The 18,513-nt window shown below is 39.8% G+C and overlaps 1 protein-coding gene and 1 long non-coding RNA gene across 2 annotated transcripts; one reads left to right on the forward strand and one right to left on the reverse strand.

Annotated features, from left to right (window-relative positions):
* Positions 1-8,278: 8,278 nt before the first annotated feature.
* LOC144987017 (uncharacterized) lies at positions 8,279-9,827 on the reverse strand. The gene is made up of 3 exons (XR_013650866.1): positions 9,706-9,827; positions 9,432-9,619; positions 8,279-9,353 (listed from the first exon to the last, which is right to left on the reverse strand). It is a non-coding gene; the product is annotated as an uncharacterized LOC144987017 (long non-coding RNA).
* A 1,228-nt stretch (positions 9,828-11,055) lies between these two features.
* Positions 11,056-17,616, forward strand: LOC144987018 (myelin-oligodendrocyte glycoprotein-like). Its single transcript, XM_078935860.1, has 4 exons — positions 11,056-11,468; positions 16,493-16,828; positions 16,915-17,102; positions 17,182-17,616. Exons 1-4 carry the CDS (start codon positions 11,381-11,383, stop codon positions 17,203-17,205), a joined length of 636 nt encoding a protein of 211 aa, XP_078791986.1. The 5' UTR covers positions 11,056-11,380; the 3' UTR covers positions 17,206-17,616.
* The last annotated feature ends 897 nt before the right edge of the window (positions 17,617-18,513 follow it).

Raw genomic sequence — 18,513 nt, forward strand, 5'->3', positions numbered from 1 at the left:
ATGCGCTCGTAAATACACACTGTGCCAGGATCAGATGCAATGATGTTGACCAATCGTTGCTAACAGCGGTGTAACGTCATTATTTGGGTTGCCAGATTGGTTCAGGTGTGTTGAGGGGGGGGGGGGGGGGTCACAAAAGTGCAGGCAACTTTCTTTTGCACAACATTCAGAGCGCACGTTGGTACGGACATTCTATGACATGGGTTGCCAGGTTTGGGTCTTTCTTTGTTTTTATTTTTTTCGTCACTTCGGGGCCCTGGTGGTGATGGGGGCCCTACGCGGCTGCGTAATTCGCGTATAGGGAGGGCCGGCCATGGATGTATGTATAATTTGCTGTTGACATAAATGTACATTTTATTTTGCTAAACCTGTATACAGCATACTAGCCTATTATAGTTATATAGATTAATACATTTCTGACTCAGTGACTGAACTTTTCTTGCAGGTTTCCAATGGATTCAGACTTAAGGAAAAAGTGGATCTTAGCAAAGAGCTAACCCAGATGGATCACTGTGGTTCCAACTAGCAATACAGTCTGAATATGTTCAGAACATTCGTGGAAACACATTTAGATAAGAGGCCAGACTGTTGGCTTGAAACCCGACACCATAACATCTGTGTTACACCAATGGATCACTCACATGAATCAGTATAAATCTATTGTTTTTCTTTGTTGTTGTTGTTGTTTTAGGGTAAATCTATTGTTCACTTTTGGACTTCTTTTGAATATTTATTTTATTATTATTATTAATATTATTATTATTATAAATAGACTTATTTTTTAGTTTTTATTGACTTATTATTTATGTATTGTTATTACTTATTGTTTGTATTGACTTAATATTGATTTATTATTATTATTATTATTATTGACTTATTGTTGGGTTTTTCTAAATAATTTAAATGACATGTCAAAGAGGTCTAAAACTCCTAAATGTTTACAAATTATTTTTTTTAATTCTTTATAATAATTTTTTTGTTTGTAAGAAGTCCTGCAACAATGCATTTTCGTTAAAGTTTGAGCTTTTAAGGCTGACTGTTTCTCTTCTTTAACAACAACAAATGATGTATCTCTATATATATTATATATATTAATGTAATATATTTAAATATATGTATAAATATATATAAATGTAAAAATATATAAAGTACATAAAAGTTACTTAGACACCACTAAAATCAATAGAAATCAATGTCATGTGGGCGTCGTCGACCTCACCAAGATGGCGTCGTACTCCGCCACCATCGGCCAGGCTTCTAAAGGGGGCGTGTCTCCTCTAGTGATATAACTCATTGATCTCACTAGCCGTCACTGACTTTGCGCATGCGCGTTTCCATTCTAGTTTACGGTACAGACGCCCAGTGAGCAGAATAGACGGTATAAAGCGCTAAAATCACCCATCATGTCACAGTTACCCATCATCAATGAACATGGACTGTTCTCTGAATTCAATGAGAGATATTGATCCCTATATTGTTATTTGATGTACAAATGTATTCATCTAGATTACATGTTTGTTCATTCCAGTGGCGGTTCTACACTAACTTACTCCCTGGGCGAGTAACCCCACCAGCCCCCCCACACACATACAAAATTTGACAACATCCTGTTGTGTTCCCTATCTTCTATTTAGCCATTTTACACAAAAAAATGCATGAATTTTCTAGACTCGTATTACAGGGGGGTCAAACTCAGTCACACAGGGGGCCTAAATTAAAAACACGCTTAAGGTTTTGGGCCGAAGAAGAGAAACATTTACTGAACACACTAAAGCTAAACTTTTAAACCTTTTAAACTGAACTTTTTGAACATAAATATGAATAAAAACAGGAACATTAATCCAGAATAACTCAAGTTAAACCTTAAATAATTTATAATATTTTGCTCTCCATAGAAATATATTCTGTCAAAATTATACAAAAATGAACATGCTGCAGAACAAAACAAAAGAAAGCCTGGAAAAAATAATAATAAGAAATAAATCAAATAATTCCGTTTTCTTTGCTCTTTTATCATTTTTTAGAGCATTTTTTAGAGCTGGACTCCTGCTTCATTTTTAGCAATAATTTCTTGGTGTGTGACATCATGTGAGTCTTTGTGAAACATATCAGAGGGATTAGATCTAAAAATAAATTATTGTGAATGATATTTTTAGGTCTTATAAAACATTAAAAACTAAATCATAGAACTCATTACTCCAAACATATTTGGCATTTGGGGGGCTCAAAGCCTACCAGAAATAACCTGTTTGTCTGAAATATAATCAATCAGACAGATTCTAAAAGTGAGATTTAACACTGACAGAGTGTTTTGTGATGTTGAGCAGACATGGAATTAAACAGAAATAAACAGAACATTTGTCACGTCAACTCTTTCTAAAGTTGCTTCATTTAAGGTGATGTCAAACTTTCACTGGATTATTGTTGGTAATGATGTTCAAGATCATCTCAGCAGGTTTGCTGGAGCCTTCGATCAGATGATTGACACCTGTCATCGGTTTTGAGGAGCTGTCACCCCCCCCCCCCCCCCCCCCCCGCGCTGCAGAGGGATCAACTAACCTCTGTGACATGTCATTTAAATTATTTGGAAATGCCAGACAATTGTCAATAATTATAATAATAATAATGAACCAATAGTAAGTCAATAATAATAAATAATAACAATAAATTAACAATAATAAGTCAATAAATAATAGTAGTAAATAATGAGACAACAAAAAGTCCAGAAGTTAACAATAGATTTACATTTAAATCAATAGATTTTCTCTACTGATTCCTGTAGGGATCAATGTAACACTGATGGTGTCGGGTTTCTGCTTTAAGAGGAGATCTGTCATTTCAAGCTGTTGCTCCTCGTCTGTGGAACCTCCTCCCCCCCCCCTTGTTGCGTCAGATTGACTCCGTTGATGGTTTTAAATCTAAGGGTAAAGACGGTTTGATATAGGAGAGCTTTTAGTTGATTTTAGTTCTTGTTTTACTACATTTTCTGTGTTTTGTTTTATTATTATTATTGTATTTTATTACTTTTCTGTGTTTTGATATGATTTTATGCTCTTTGTAAAGCACCTTGATTTGTTCTGGGGAAAGTGCTATAGAAATAAAGACATTCTATTCTAAGTTAGGACGAACAAACGTTATAAATGTGCATACGGAAAAAAATAAAATAAAATAAAAGGCAAAGTCAAGGCCCGTCTTTGTTCTTTGCATGTAGCAGTGTGACCCGAGGACAGCAGGTGGACAGCAGATACACTTACGACTGCAGTCCGGCCCACAACAACAACTGCATCATCAAGTTTGCCGACGACACCACGGTGGTCGGACTCATTCCCAGGGGGGAGGAGTCTGCCTACACAGAGGAGGTCCTGAAGTTGACAACCTGGTCCTCAGAGAACAACCTCACCCTGAACACCAACAAAACCAGGGAGATCATATTTGACTTCAGGAAACATGGCGCGGACCCAGCCCCCCTCCTTATTAATGGGGAGCATGTGGAGAGGGTCCACACCTTCAAGTTCCTCGGCATCACCATCTCTGCAGACCTTTCCTGGACAGCCAACACCACCGCCATCATCAAGAAGGCTCAGCAGCGTCTGCACTTCCTGAGGGTCCTCAGGAAGAACAAAATTAGTACCAACCTGCTGCTGACCTTTTACCATCATCCATCCAGAGCCTGCTCACATACTGCATAACACTTTGGTTCTGCAGCTGCACGGCCGCGGATAAAAAGAGACTGCAGAGTCCTAGAGACAGCTCAGAAAATCATTGGGTGCCATCTCCCCACCCTGACGGACATCTACTCCGCGCGCTGCATCACTAGGGCTCAAAACGTTATCAAGGACAGTTCACACCCCGGCTCAGACCTGTTCCACCTGCTGCCCTCCGGGAGGCGCTACAGAGGCATCAGAAGCAAAACGAACAGACTCAAAAACAGCTTCTTTCCAAAGGCAATAACAATCCTCAATTCCCAAATGCACAGATAAGAAAAAAAAAAAACATTCCTTTTACTCTGTCCACAGTCTGTCCACAGTGTCATCTATCTACCTCATTGCCACCTCTGCACTTTGACATGTCTACGCACAGTTTTTTCATACGCAATTTTTGCACAATTATCTCGGCACTCTTCAGTACAATTTACAGCTTATATTGCACACTTGTATATACTGTTTGTTTGCTTGTTTGATTTTATTATACTACGATGTTTTCTTTACTACTTTTCCCTTCCTTACTGTTCTTGCACTGATGGTGATGCTTAAATCTCATTGTACTATGCACAATGACAATAAAGCCATTCTATTCTATTCTATTCTATTCTATTCTATTCTATTCTATTCTAGATGCAGCTGAAAGAGGAATGAAGCCTTCACTGCATGTTGTGGCTTCAGGAAATGCAGTGGTGGTGGACACAGTCACACCTAGGTTTAGAATAATGCTCCCTAACTGCTGACACAGCTGGAATCATTCAGGTACACTGGTGGCAGGTGTGATGAGGCCCTCCATCCTGACAGCAGCAGCAGAATTAGCAGCAGCAGCAAAACTTAAGGCAAAGCCACAGCTGCAGGCACTAGCACCCCAATTGAGTTCTACACCCTTCATCATCCCATCAGGATCCACCTCACAGGTTTTGGTTCCTCCCGTTTTAAACGTCCCCTTCAGTTTTGTCCTGCCTCCTCCTGCCGTGCCGATCATACTCGCTGTGCCGCCATCACCTCAGCCTGATTCCAGCACGCCATACACGACACAAGAATACCGAAAGAGGAAAATGGAAGCAGAAAAAATGGGTATTATGAAAAGGAAATACATCAAAAAACAGAAACCATAACGTGCAGCAAATGCGGTGGAAACAGACAGCCGCCATCCCACCGTCAGAACTTTGGGAACTGGTTTTGTGAAGCAACAGAGACTCAGTCATTTGACAATTGGAGGGCTGAGCTACAGAAGCGTGGATATGGGAAAAAAAAGAGAGGAAATGACCCACCAGCACCAGCACCACCACTTTAAACAAAAAGCAGTCCTTGCACAGAAACATTTGCACATCCAAAGCACCTAATGTTTTATATTGGTTTATTTTTGTGCTTTTCTATATATATTTTGTTTTTTCTAAAGTTAAACATTGTAATGATGATACCATCTTTTATATATGTTTTCTATAATATTTTGTTGGTGTTTTCTGTAAGAATTATTGTGTTTTTACGCTTTTAGTTGTTTTTGTCGTTTAAATTTGCTATTTCAATATTTAAGTATTTGATGAAAATATAATAATTGAATTTTTGGATAGAAACTGTCATATGGATGCCATTTACGGAGCTCTTTGCATTAAAGAACATTTACATGAGCACTTGAGTATTTTCATGTGTGTTTATCTTTTAAATCAACAGATTTTAGAAAATTGTCAATACATTACATCTGTAGTTGTTTTCACACAAATAATTATATTGTTATGCTGCTGTAGTACATTAATTAGACAATTCATTGTGTTTCAAGATTCAAAGTAAACTTTATTGTCAATCTCTATAATACATACATAGAAATTTAAATTCCTTTTCTCTTCAAATTCCAGTCTAAACGCAGAATCTAAATTCAAATTACAGAATAAAATAACATAAGACGAACAAATAGGGTAACCATAAATATTAAAAAATAAGTGAATAAATAATAATAAATAAAGTCTAAAAATGAAAAAAAAATCCACCTGTGTGGAAAGGGTTGTCATGGACAGCAACACATTCTGTTGTTGTGTGGTGCTGTTGCAGAGAATGTCATTCTCATTCCCAAACATTCTACACATTCTGAATGTTCACATTAGGTTGTATAGTTTCACAGGTAGATGTCATACTCTCTTTACACAGTGAACCGTAAGTAGCTCTCTGGCTTGTATTTATAGCAGCGGCTCCATCTTCCTCCCTCATTTATGGTTCATGATGTCTGCAGCAGAGTTCTGTTCTGTTTCGGCTTCTTCTCTGTGGATTTCCACATGTGTGTGGTTCTGGTTGTGTTCACATGTTGAAGGTAAGTTCATGAATGTTCTGTTCTTTAGTTCAAGTTTCTGTTTGATGTTTAGAAACTTCCACCTTTTATGGTGGCGGTTCTTTCTAAAGACTATTCAAAGAACTAACGTCTGAATTTGGAGAAAGTAAAAGGAAAAGTTATATTTCTACAAAAAATCTGCTCTGAATATATTGTAAAAATAAAAATAAAAACTGCAGAAGAGACATCTGCCCCTATGTTCAAATAATCACAGTGAAGGGATTGAAGTGAATGGAGAGAAATGTAGGTTTTTGGTGCTGCAATTCTCCTGAAACAGTCATCCATCTTTATAAGTTAAAGTGTTTTAGCAGAAGTTTGTGATTTCATTCATGACTAAATTGATTCTAGTTTTAATTCATTCTGGAATGATGTCTTGTTGGGTCTAATATCAAAGATTATACCAAAGGAATCTGGTTTGCTTTTAAATCTTTAGCTCATTTTGGCAAAATTTCTTATCCACAAATTTAAATATTCTAGTCAAAAACCATGTTTCACTGTATTCTTTTCTTAAATAAATCTGTACATTAATAGTTTTCTACTTCTGAGAAGCAAAAAGTGATCAGAACCGTCTGTATGTGAACGACTTAATGTTTGGTTGTAAAGTAAACAAGTAAACAATAAACCCCCTGGCTTATTTCTAATTCTATTCTTGTTTTTAAGATATGTAGATGTGATATTTGCAGTTGTTCTCTTATTGTATACCTCAATGTGAATCTCTGTAAAATAGCATAAAGTGCAATAACTTTTATTAAGAAAAAAGAACATGATTAAGTTTTAGAAGATGAATGTTAATTTTCAGATTTTTATTTTGTTGCCACTCAGTTGACTTTCAGTCTTTGATCATATTTGGTCAGAGGCGTGGCCTATCAGACAAAGATCAGACCAGGTTTGACAGCAGCGTCTCCGTCTGCTTATTTCAGTCATGGTTTAGTCAGTTTGCAGCAGAATTCTGGTTTGTTTCTGCTTCTTCTCTGGAAAATTGTTTAATGTCCGTTTGAATGTATTCAGATGGACAGAAAATGATGAAAATGTGGAAGATTTGACACACAGTTTGTACATGGAACTTTTTATCCTTTTTTTGTTTAAACCAAAGTAAAAGTCTGTTACATTTCTCCTAAAACTTCTGCTGTGAATCTTTCCAAACCATGTTTTAGTTTGTTTTCCTCAAATGTTCCTCAGAAACTGAGTATTCAGTCAGTGATCAAAGACTTTAAAGTAGAAACTGTTTTGGTAGAAATGAGGTGAAAGACTGAAAACATTTGACTAAATGAATAATCATCAGGAATCATTGATTGAAATGTGTCTTTAGATAGAATTAGAAAAGACTATTGCTTTAATCCTCTTTACTCATTTCTGGATTGGATTCTAGTTTGGATTGGACTTTTATTTTGAAAGGATTTGTCTTTGGTCCAATCAAAGTCCCATGTCCTTTGGTCTGATATCTATGTGGACAGAAATACTTTGGATCTTTTAGAAGCAGAAATCAAACATTGAGAAGACATTTTCACTTGGAGGTAAAGACTCAGATTTAGAAAAGTTTCTTCCTGTTTTCTTTGTTTCCAGGTGAACCAATCATTGCTGCTCCTGGTGATGATGTCATCCTGCCGTGCCGCCTGGACTCTCAGGAGGATCTGAGTGGTTTCTCAGTGGAGTGGACCAAAGTGGACATGAAGCCTGATCCACAGGGCCGCATCCTGTTTGTGTGTCTGTACTGGAACAGGCAGACCATGACCACAGTCATGATAGAGTCGTTTATCCTGAGAGTGTCTCTGGACCAAGACGGACTAAAACGAGGAGACGTGACGTTAAAGATCAGGAACGTGTCGCTCCAGGATGAGGGGAAGTACAGCTGCTTCATTCCTGGGAAGAACTTCAGGGAGACGGTTCAGCTGGTTGTTGGTGAGTTTGCTCTGCAGGTTCTCCCTCACATGAAGAACATTTGTCCTGAACAGAAGGCAGGAAATGATGTCTCCCCATAGATGGCGCACTACACACACAAATCCCTTTGTTTAGGGGCAGAAAGTTCTTCTGCATTCATGTGCTGCTGGAAGATGGGTTGTTTTTCTGACCTTCCTGTGTGTTTTCAGAGTGGGACAGTCATTTTTCCCATCATTCCACAGCACTTGAACGCAGCATTTCTCTCAGTTGCTGTTTTTCTCTGATGGACATCAACCCATCCATGTGATTGGCTCTAAAATGACAACCAAAGTCCCAGTTTGGACAGAAAAACTCCACAGATGTTTGTTTCCATCTATTTGTTTTCAATGGGGATATTATGGGATGGATTGATTGGTGACAGAAAGAACATGATGGCATGAAAACAATAGGAGAGAACAGAGAATGAAAGTCTAGGATTTCCATCAGCAACGTTTAGGACATGAAGGCTCAATTCTCCATGTTCTCCTGAACAACTGTGTCATCACCAACTAGAACGTCAACTCAACACAAACAAACACACAAACATATGTCTACATGTTCATTGCACATTATTGAACATTTCCATGATTGGAAAGGAGCAGAATTGAAGAATACAATTCTTATAATTGTCTGCTCACTTTTAAACATTGTATAATTATTACATTTCTCACACCATCCATCCATCCATCCATCCATCCATCCATCCATCCATCCATCCATCCATCCATCCATCCATCCATCCATCCATCCATCCATCCATCCATCCATCAACCGGTAAATTCAGAGCTTTGTTTTCTGGCTCAGTTCTCTCGTCTCCATGACGGACCGATACAGCGACCACATAACTACAGACGCCGCTCTGATCCACCTGTCAATCTCACACTCAGCTTGGGTGATGGACAGCCTCCCCCCAAAGTCCTCATTCTCTGCTTCCTCCAAAGAAGGCGTGTCAGTGGGATTGAGGAGATCCTCTAAGTTCTCCTTCCACCACCAGACAATGTCCCCAGTCAAAGTCAACACCATCAGCTGTGCTCACATTTCACCGTGTACAGTTCTAATCCACACAGGAAATACATTCCATTCATTTAGACCTTCTTATTTCTGAAATCTGATTTCATTCACAAACAGCAGGTCAAAAAGCTTTTTAACACATTTTAGCTTCAACTCAAAAAGTCATTTGATCAAAATATTGTAAAAAGTAGAAATAGTATTGCAGCTGTTTGGAACCAAAACATTTTGGTCCTTTGAGGTAAAAGTGTTGTTCAAGTAAATCCATTTCCTGTTTGACTTTGTCCTCCAGTGTTTTCCAGTCTCAGTCTCATTCACACTGATGGATCCACTGAAGAACACTTCCAGCCACCAGAGGCTGTGTGGGTTCAGGGTCTGTTAAAGGTTTCCATAAGTTCCTGACCCTACAGGAAGAAAAGAAAGGATGTTAGAAACTGAAGATTCCTGCAGAAAGATGAGAGATCAGAGAATTCAGGACTCACTTCTGGTTGTTTCCTCTGACAGACACAAACACAAACAGCAGAGAGGATCACTGAGGGAAAAAGTCCAAGAAGGATCCAGAGAGCCGGTCTGGAGCGACTGATCCAGATCCGGTCTCCTCCTGGATCTGGAGTGGAGATGATGTCAACCTGGGATGTTTCCATGGTTGGAGCTCTGACTCCGTTTGGCTCTGAAACAAAGAGATGACATCATTTCCTGCCTGCTGTTCAGGACAAATGTTCTTCATGTGAGGGAGAACCTGCAGAGCAAACTCACCAACAACCAGCTGAACCGTCTCCCTGAAGTTCTTCCCAGGAATGAAGCAGCTGTACTTCCCCTCATCCTGGAGCGACACGTTCCTGATCTTTAACGTCACGTCTCCTCGTTTTAGTCCGTCTGTCGCTGCGCAACTTTACGCTTCTTAAAGTCGCTTTTCACTCAGAAGAAGAGAGCAAGTATTTACACACTTGTCAGAATCAAACAAAGAAAACATGAATATTTCAAGCACCAGTAGCTCCAACTGGTACTTGGTTCGGGGATGTTTTAGAATGTCCGTCATTATTTCTTCGCGGCAGTGTAGACGCTACTTGGAGACGGACTTAAAACGGAGACATGGTCACTGACCAACCGCCAAAGAGAGAAACTAGCAATCACCCAGAGGAGCATGGAACGATCAATGCTGGGTGTTACGAGGAGAGATAAGGTCAGGAACGAAGACTTAAGATCAAGAACAGGGGTGAAGGATGTCATCGAGAAAGGGGTTGAAGCCAAAGGCAAGTGGGCAGGACATGTAACCCGAATGAAGAACCACGAATGGGCTAAGAGAACAACAGAATGGACTCCATGGGACAGGAAGAGAGGAAGGGGAAGACCGAAGAAAAGATGGAGAGATGACATCGAGCAGAAGGCAGGCAGCAGGTGGACCCAGAGTGCCCAAAACCGTGATGAGTGGAGTAAGATGTGGAGGCCACCCGCCAGCAGTGGCGTGACAGGCTGATGATGATGATGATGATGAAAAGTTTAGCTTTAGTGTGTTCAGTAAATGTTTATCTTCTTCTGCCCAAAACCTTAAGCGTGTTTTTAACTTAAGCCCCTGTGTGACTGAGTTTGACCCCCTGTAATATGAATCTAGAAAATTCATGCATTTTTTTGTGTAAAATGGCTAAATAGAAGATAGGGAACACAAGAGGATGTTGTCAAATTTTGTATGTGTGCGGGGGGAGGGGGGCGCTGGTGGGGTTACTCGCCCAGGGAGGAGGTTAGTGTAGAACCGCCACTGGAATGAACAGACATGTAATCTAAATGAAAACATTTGTACATACAATAACAATATAGGGATCAGTAGCTCTCATTGATTTCAGAGTACAGTTAATTTTTTTTTTATTGAACAATTGCAACATACAAAACAAGAAAATACAACAATTATGCACATATAATGTACAATAGAAATCTGAATACAGAACAAACGTGTTACATTCTTTAAAAAATACTAATTATTAATAACAAACACAAAAGGGAATAAAAATAAAATGAAATAAAAAAAATAAAACTACTGGTACAGACGTACTGTATGCAAACGCGCATGCGCAAAGTCAGTGACGGCTAGTGAGACTCAGTGAGAAAATCAAGGCGGTGATAGGGGGCCTGGAGGTTGAGGATCAGGGGCTCGGAGGCAGCAAGAACGGCAACTGCAACCATTCCAGTGTCCAAAGAGTCACAGAGCTCAGGCCCCGCCCCACCCCAGAGCGACAGCTGATGCAACACAAGTCACTCTCATGCGCACGGCAACGAGTGTGTTCTGTGACTTTTAGGAAACCGGAGAGATGTGAGTTGCAGTTGCTGTTCTTGCTGCTTCTGAGCTTCAACTTCCAGGCTCGGACACAGCTTAACAAGCGTCTCGACCCTATTTTAAAGCAGCAGCTCCGTCTTCCAGTCTCAGTCACGGTTCAGGATGTCTGCAGAGTTCTCGTCTGTTTCTGGTTCTTCTTGTGTGTGGATTTCTGCATGTTTGTGGTTCTGGTTCTGTTCACATGTTGAAGGTAAGTTCATGAATGTTCTGTTCTTTAGTTCAAGTTTCTGTTTGATGTTTAGAAACTTCCACCTTTGATGGTGGCGGTTCTTTCTAAAGACTATTCAAAGAACTAACGTCTGAATTTGGAGAAAGTTTTTTCAATGGATTCAGACACAAAATGATGACAATGAGGAAGATGTGACACAGTTTCATTGTACGGGGGACTAAATTTGAGGCTAAAGGCCCGTTCACACCGGGACGAATTTCGCGGGCGATTTTCGCCGACGTTTAACGCCTCGTGACTAAACAAAGGGCACCAATGTGAATGTGCACACCGAGGCGAAAAAACGGCACACGTCAAAAGGCCTGTTTACACCGGGACGAATTTCGCGGGCGATTTTCGCCGACGTTTAACGCCTCGTGACTAAACAAAGGGCACCAATGTGAATGTGCACACCGAGGCGAAAAAACGGCACACGTCAAAAGGCCTGTTTACACCGGGACGAATTTCGCGGGCGATTTTCGCCGACGTTTAACGCCTCGTGACTAAACAAAGGGCACCAATGTGAATGTGCACACCGACGCGAAAAAACGGCACACGTCAAAAGGCCTGTTCACACCGGGACGAATTTCGCCGGCGATTTTCGCCGACGTTTAAAGGCCCGTACACACCGGGACGAATATTCGCCAGGCGTTATTCGCCAGCGTTTTTCGTCACGTTTTTTGTGTTCACACCCAGGCGATTTTCGCTGACGATGAGTGGAGTGAACATGCAATTTCATTCCCTGACATTAGATGGCGCTTAATGTAAAACAGAAATACTCCTGTACACAAGGTGGCGCTGCGCAACTTTACGCTTCTTAAAGTCGCTTTTCACTCAGAAGAAGAGAGCAAGTATTTACGCGCTTGTCAGAATCAAACAAAGAAAACATGAATATTTCAAGCACCAGTTGCTCCAACTGGTGCTTGGTTCGGGGATATTTTAGAATGTCCGTCATTATTGCTTCGCGGCAGTGTAGACGCTACTTGGCGTCTATCTTCTTCGCTGGTATGTGTGCTCAGCAAGGCAGTTTTGTGTTTGAGCGCCCCCAAGTTGTGTTTTACTGTAACTTCAGAAGCTCCAGACACGTGAGCAAAAGCGCCGTTCTCATTGGTCGAGTAGATTTCGACGCGACGCGTGTGAACAGGCCTTAACGCCTCGTGACTAAACAAAGGGCACCAATGAGAGTGTGCACACCGACGCGAAAAAACGGCACACGTCAAAAGGCCTGTTCACACCGGGACGAATTTCGCCGGCGATTTTCGCCGACGTTTAACGCCTCGTGACTAAACAAAGGGCACCAATGAGAGTGTGCACACCGACGCGAAAAAACGCCACGCGCTAAAGCGTCAAAAAAAAAAAAAAAAACGCCTCGGGTTCGTTTTTTTTCTAATTCTATTCGACCAATGAGAATGGCGCTTTTGCACACGTGTCTGGAGCTTCTGAAGTTACAGTAAAACACAACTTTGGGGCGCTCAAACACAAAACTGCCTTGCTGAGCACACATACCAACGAAGAAGATAGACGCCAAGTAGCGTCAACACTGCCGCAAAGAAATAATGACGGACATTCTAAAATATCCCCTTACCAAGTACCAGTTGGAGCTACTGATGCTTGAAATATTCATGTTTTCTTTGTATTATTCTGACAAGCGCGTAAATACTTGCTCTCTTCTTCTGAGTGAAAAGCGACTTTAAGAAGCGTAAAGTTGCGCAGCGCCACCATGTGTACAGGAGTATTTCTGTTTACATTAAGCGCCATCTAATGTCAGGGAAAGAAATTGCATGTTCGCTCGGCTCACCGTCAGCGAAAATCGCCTGGGTGTGAACACAAAAAACGTGGCGAAAAACGCTGGCGAATAACGCCTGGCGAATATTCGTCCCGGTGTGTACGGGCCTTAAAAGTCCATAAAATAACTAACCTGTTGGTTAACATGTTAGCACTAGTTAGCACTAGCATGTTGGTAAACAACTATGTCAGTAAGGCTGAGATTTGTGACTGTGGGCGGGTCGGCTTTGCTGGCTCCTCCCGTTCTGCCTTGGAGGAGTGGCCTCAAACTATATCCGTCACCTACTGGGTTTAAAAGCAGCAGCTCCTTCTTTCAGTTTCAGTCTTGGTTCAGTCATGTTTGCAGCAACATTCTGTTGTGTTTCTGCTTCTTCTCAGGAGAATTGTTGAAACTTTGTTTCAATGTATTCAGACGGACAGAAAAAGATGAAAATTTGACACACAGTTTCTTTGAATGTCGGACTTTTGTTTTCTTTTTAAAAGTCAAAAATAATAGAAAAAAATAAATAATAATATTAAATAAATAATAATAATAATTTGCCTCCCCTGGCTTGTTCTTTTCCTGTTATTAAATTACACTGTTTTGTATTGGAGTGTTGTGATCAATAAAGTTATTTTAAAGAATTGAATTTGCCGGTTAAGATCAACTGAGTGAGCATGCGCGTTAAGTCTCTTTATTTAACTACCATAGAACTGAACTTTTTAGAATGTTATTGATCCTCTGGAGGAGAAATGATCTCGATTCTATAGTTCTGCTAATTCATTTTGTTTTAATATTTTTTACCGTTGCAACAGTCTGCTGCAGTTGTCCTATTAGCTCAGAGTTAGTTTAGTATTTGGTTTGTTATCTTCTTATCATCAGACCATTTTAACAGACATGCTCCTTTCTTTACTCCTGAATGCAGTGGTTCTTCTCATTCTCCGTTTTGACTGTTTTCCTCCACTTTGGTCTGATATCTTCTGCTGGTGCATCTTTGATACAATCAGCTGTTGACGCCTGATTGTTGAAACAAACACAGTCGTCTTCGTCAACCTGAAGATGCTGGAAAGTCGTGGGAGGAATAGCAAGTAGCAAACATTAGACCACTCCCACCCATAAGAGGACTGGGGGGTATTCTAGAAAGCAGGTTATGCTAGCTCCCACGATAAGTTTGAGGCTAAAGAAGTTGATAACCTCAGCTTTTGGTTCCAGAAATGGAGGTATGTTTCAGGGTAGGTCAAGTTACCATGGCAACTCATGCTCTGAACATAACCTGGTCCGGAGCAGGTTTAGTTGAAGTTTAGTTTGTTTACAGAGAGGTGAAGCAGCATGGCGTGTCCATTTAAAGATGATTTAGTGGATGAAGAAGCTCAGATAATACTTTTTCCACCGTGAGAGGGTGATAAGACCATGTATGGATGTTGGAAAAATAAACTTTTTTACTTTGATCTAACTTAATTATTTGCTTCAGTTAAGATAAATCATTTTTTTAGGTCACCTTAAAAATAACACATAGTTTTCAGACAGTTATTTTCCTTTCATTCAAATTAATTCAATTAAGTAGGTGTAACTTTGGTGCTGCAGTTTGGCACCGCAAGGGATTATGGGATACCATTCCCTTTGCCTGTCTGGACGGATTTGGGTTTAAGTGTGGGTTTTTGACCCAATGTGTTTAGTTGTATAGCTATTTTACTGTGTTTTGCCATGTTTTGCCGAGTTATTTTGTCCTACCATACTTATCTCTCTGCACCATGAGTGAGAGTGAAGGAGAGGATGATGAGTTTATGTAGTACCCCTACCACCATTCATTGTAATGACAATGTTGGAATATTCTTTGATGAATTTTTGCACGCCGTTCATTTTTTTCCCGTCTTTTTTATTGTTATAAAAATGAGCATATCTGCCGGCTCAAACTTAGACATATAAGAGTTCAAGAAATATAATTAATTAAGATGGAAAAAAGATTAATGGAGTAATGTGACATTTAGTTAGATTAATACGTAAATTTGAGTTGTATAAACAATTATTGAGTTTTATAGACGTAAGAAATTAGGTTGAATAAATTTAACTAAATTATTTGTTACTAATAGAAGAAATTTATTTAAGTTTATATATATATGCACCACAAGGAAAATGGAAACAAGATCAGAAACTTTATTTTTCTCGAAGCAGAAACTCTTTTTTTTTTGATTATGCAGCCGTGTTACTTTTTTGATGGACTTATAATCTTTATCCGCCGTCATCAAAATCTCAGTCTCCGTCTCAAGTGTCCCGCTTTCTTTTTTTCCCACGCGTTTCCATGGTGACTCAGGTATTCGGCGATCCATTGAGAATGTCTTTATGTACCGTGCATTTACCCAGGGTTACCAAGTCGAGCGTAATTACGCCAACTCGTATGCGGTCTTTTGGAACCGACATACCCAGAGTAAGCAAGTTCAGGCGGATTTCAGCCAGAGTTCAGGCTTAAAGTCAGGCTAGTTTAAACATGCTTCCTGGAATACACCCCTGATCTAGTGTGTACTGACAGTTCATCACAGTTTCTCATCCATTTTTCAAGTCTAACGTCTCTGTTCTTCACAAACTCTGAACAAGTCTGTGTTTCAGTCTTGGTTCAGTCCTGATGGATGAATTCTGGTCTGTTTCTGCTTCTTCTCTGCAGAATTGTTGAAAATTGTTTCAATGTATTCAGACAAACTGAAAATGATTAAAATGTGGAAGATTTGACACACAGTTACATTATACGTGGAACTTTTTATTCTTCTGTTAATTTGAAAGTAAAAGTCTGTTACATTTCTTCTAAAACTTCTGCTGTGAATATTTCAAACCATGTTTTAGTTTGTTTTCCTCAAATGTTCCTCATAAACTGAGTATTCAGTCAGTGATCAAAGACTTTAAAGTAGAAACTGTTTTGGTAGAAATGAGGTGAAAGACTGAAAACATTTGACTAAATGAATAATCATCAGGAATCATTGATTGAAATGTGTCTTTAGATAGAATTAGAAAAGACTATTGCTTTAATCCTCTTTACTCATTTCTGGATTGGATTCTAGTTTGGATTGGACTTTTATTTTGAAAGGATTTGTCTTTGGTCCAATCAAAGTCACATGTCCTTTGGTCTGATATCTATGTGGACAGAAATACTTTGGATCTTTTAGAAGCAGAAATCAAACATTGAGAAGACATTTTCACTTGGAGGTAAAGACTCAGATTTAGAAAAGTTTCTTCCTGTTTTCTTTGTTTCCAGGTGAACCAATCATTGCTGCTCCTGGTGATGATGTCATCCTGCCGTGCCGCCTGGACTCTCAGGAGGATCTGCGTGGTTTCTCAGTGGAGTGGACCAAAGTGGACATGAAGCCTGATCCACAGGGCCGCATCCTTTTTGTGTGTCTGTACTGGAATGGACAGATCATGACCAAAGTCATGATAGAGTCGTTTATCCAGAGAGTGTCTCTGGACCAAGACGGACTCAAACGAGGAGACGTGACGTTAAAGATCAGGAACGTGTCGCTCCAGGATGAGGGGAAGTACAGCTGCTTCATTCCTGGGAAGAACTTCAGGGAGACGGTTCAGCTGGTTGTTGGTGAGTTTGCTCTGCAGGTTCTCCCTCACATGAAGAACATTTGTCCTGAACAGCAGGCAGGAAATGATGTCATCTCTTTGTTTCAGAGCCAAACGGAGTCAGAGCTCCAACCATGGAAACATCCCAGGTTGACATCATCTCCACTCCAGATCCAGGAGGAGACCGGATCTGGATCAGTCGCTCCAGACTGGCTCTCTGGATCCTTCTTGGACTTTTTACCTCAGTGATCCTCTCTGCTGTTTGTGTTTGTGTCTGTCAGAGGAAACAACCAGAAGTGAGCCCTGAATTCTCTGATCTCTCATCTTTCTGCAGGAATCTTCAGTTTCTAACATCCTTTTCTTTTCTTCATGTAGGGTCAGAAACCTCCTCTGGTCTGAAGACATCCCATCTCTCCAAAGCTGCTTTGCTCTGGAACAAGAACCTTTGTCCCACACAGCCTCTTGTGCCTGCAATACTATTTTTACTGTGACCTATTTTGTTTGTACAATATCTTGATAAAATCACTTTTTTTAGTTAATGCAAAAATCTGTTAACATTTTTACAGGATTAATAAGTGATAAATGAACAGAATGTATTTATTTAAACTGTACATAGTGAAACGTGAGTACAGATGATGGTGTGAGAAATTTAATATTTATGCAATGTTTGAAAGGGAGCAGACAATAATAAAAATTGTATTCTTCAATTCTGCTCCTTTCCAATTTTGGAAGTGTCTAATAATGTACAATAAACATGTAAACATATTTGACAAGATGAAAGGAATAAATAAAAAAATAAAAAGAATAAAATCTTGTAAATGTTTGTTTGTTTGTGTTGAGTTGACGTTGTAGTTGCTGATGACACAGTTGTTCAGGAGAACATGGAGAATTGAGCCTTCATGTCCTAAACGTTGCTGATGGAAATCCTAGACTTTCATTCTCTGTTCTCTCCTATTGTTTTCATGCCATCATGTTCTTTCTGTCACCAATCAATCCATCCCATAATATCCCCATTGAAAACAAATAGATGGAAACCAACATCTGTGGAGTGTTTCTGTCCAAACTGGGACTTTGGTTGTCATTTTAGAGCCAATCACATGGATGGGTTAATGTCCATCAGAGAAAAACAGCAACTGAGAGAAATGCTGCGTTCAAGTGCTGCTGGAATGATGGGAAAAATGACTGTCCCACTCTGAAAACACACAGGAAGGTCAGAAAAACAACCCATCTTCCAGCAGCACAGGAATGCAGAAGAACTTTCTGCCCCTAAACAAAGGGATTTGTGTGTGTAGTGCGCCATCTATGGGGAGACACCAGAATTACAGGAAAATCCAACATGGATGAGGATTAGCAATCTCATTGATTCCAGTTTGGTGGACCAGATTCAAGAATTGAACAGGCTGCATTTGGGCTGGAGTCCCCCCCCCCCCCCCCCCACTATAAACAGGTAAATAAGAACTCTTCAAACCAGGAGAAATCTGTCATTTTTCTGTAACTTTAGTTCTAAACTGAATTTCTAAAAATGAAAGTTTGACTTTATGATTTATTTCAGGGTCAAATATCCAGTTTTTCATCCATAACTGGTAACAAAGAGGCTGGAAGCTCATTTCACTGCATTTATTTACCATTAAAAATGACAAACATGTCTTTACACTATATTGAATTATTATTATTGCTGTGATTTTATCATTTAATGAACTTATTCCA

Source organism: Oryzias latipes, chromosome 18 (assembly GCF_053564925.1).
Source record: "Oryzias latipes strain Hd-rR chromosome 18, Olatipes_Hd-rR_3.1".
Classification (NCBI taxonomy): domain Eukaryota; kingdom Metazoa; phylum Chordata; class Actinopteri; order Beloniformes; family Adrianichthyidae; genus Oryzias; species Oryzias latipes.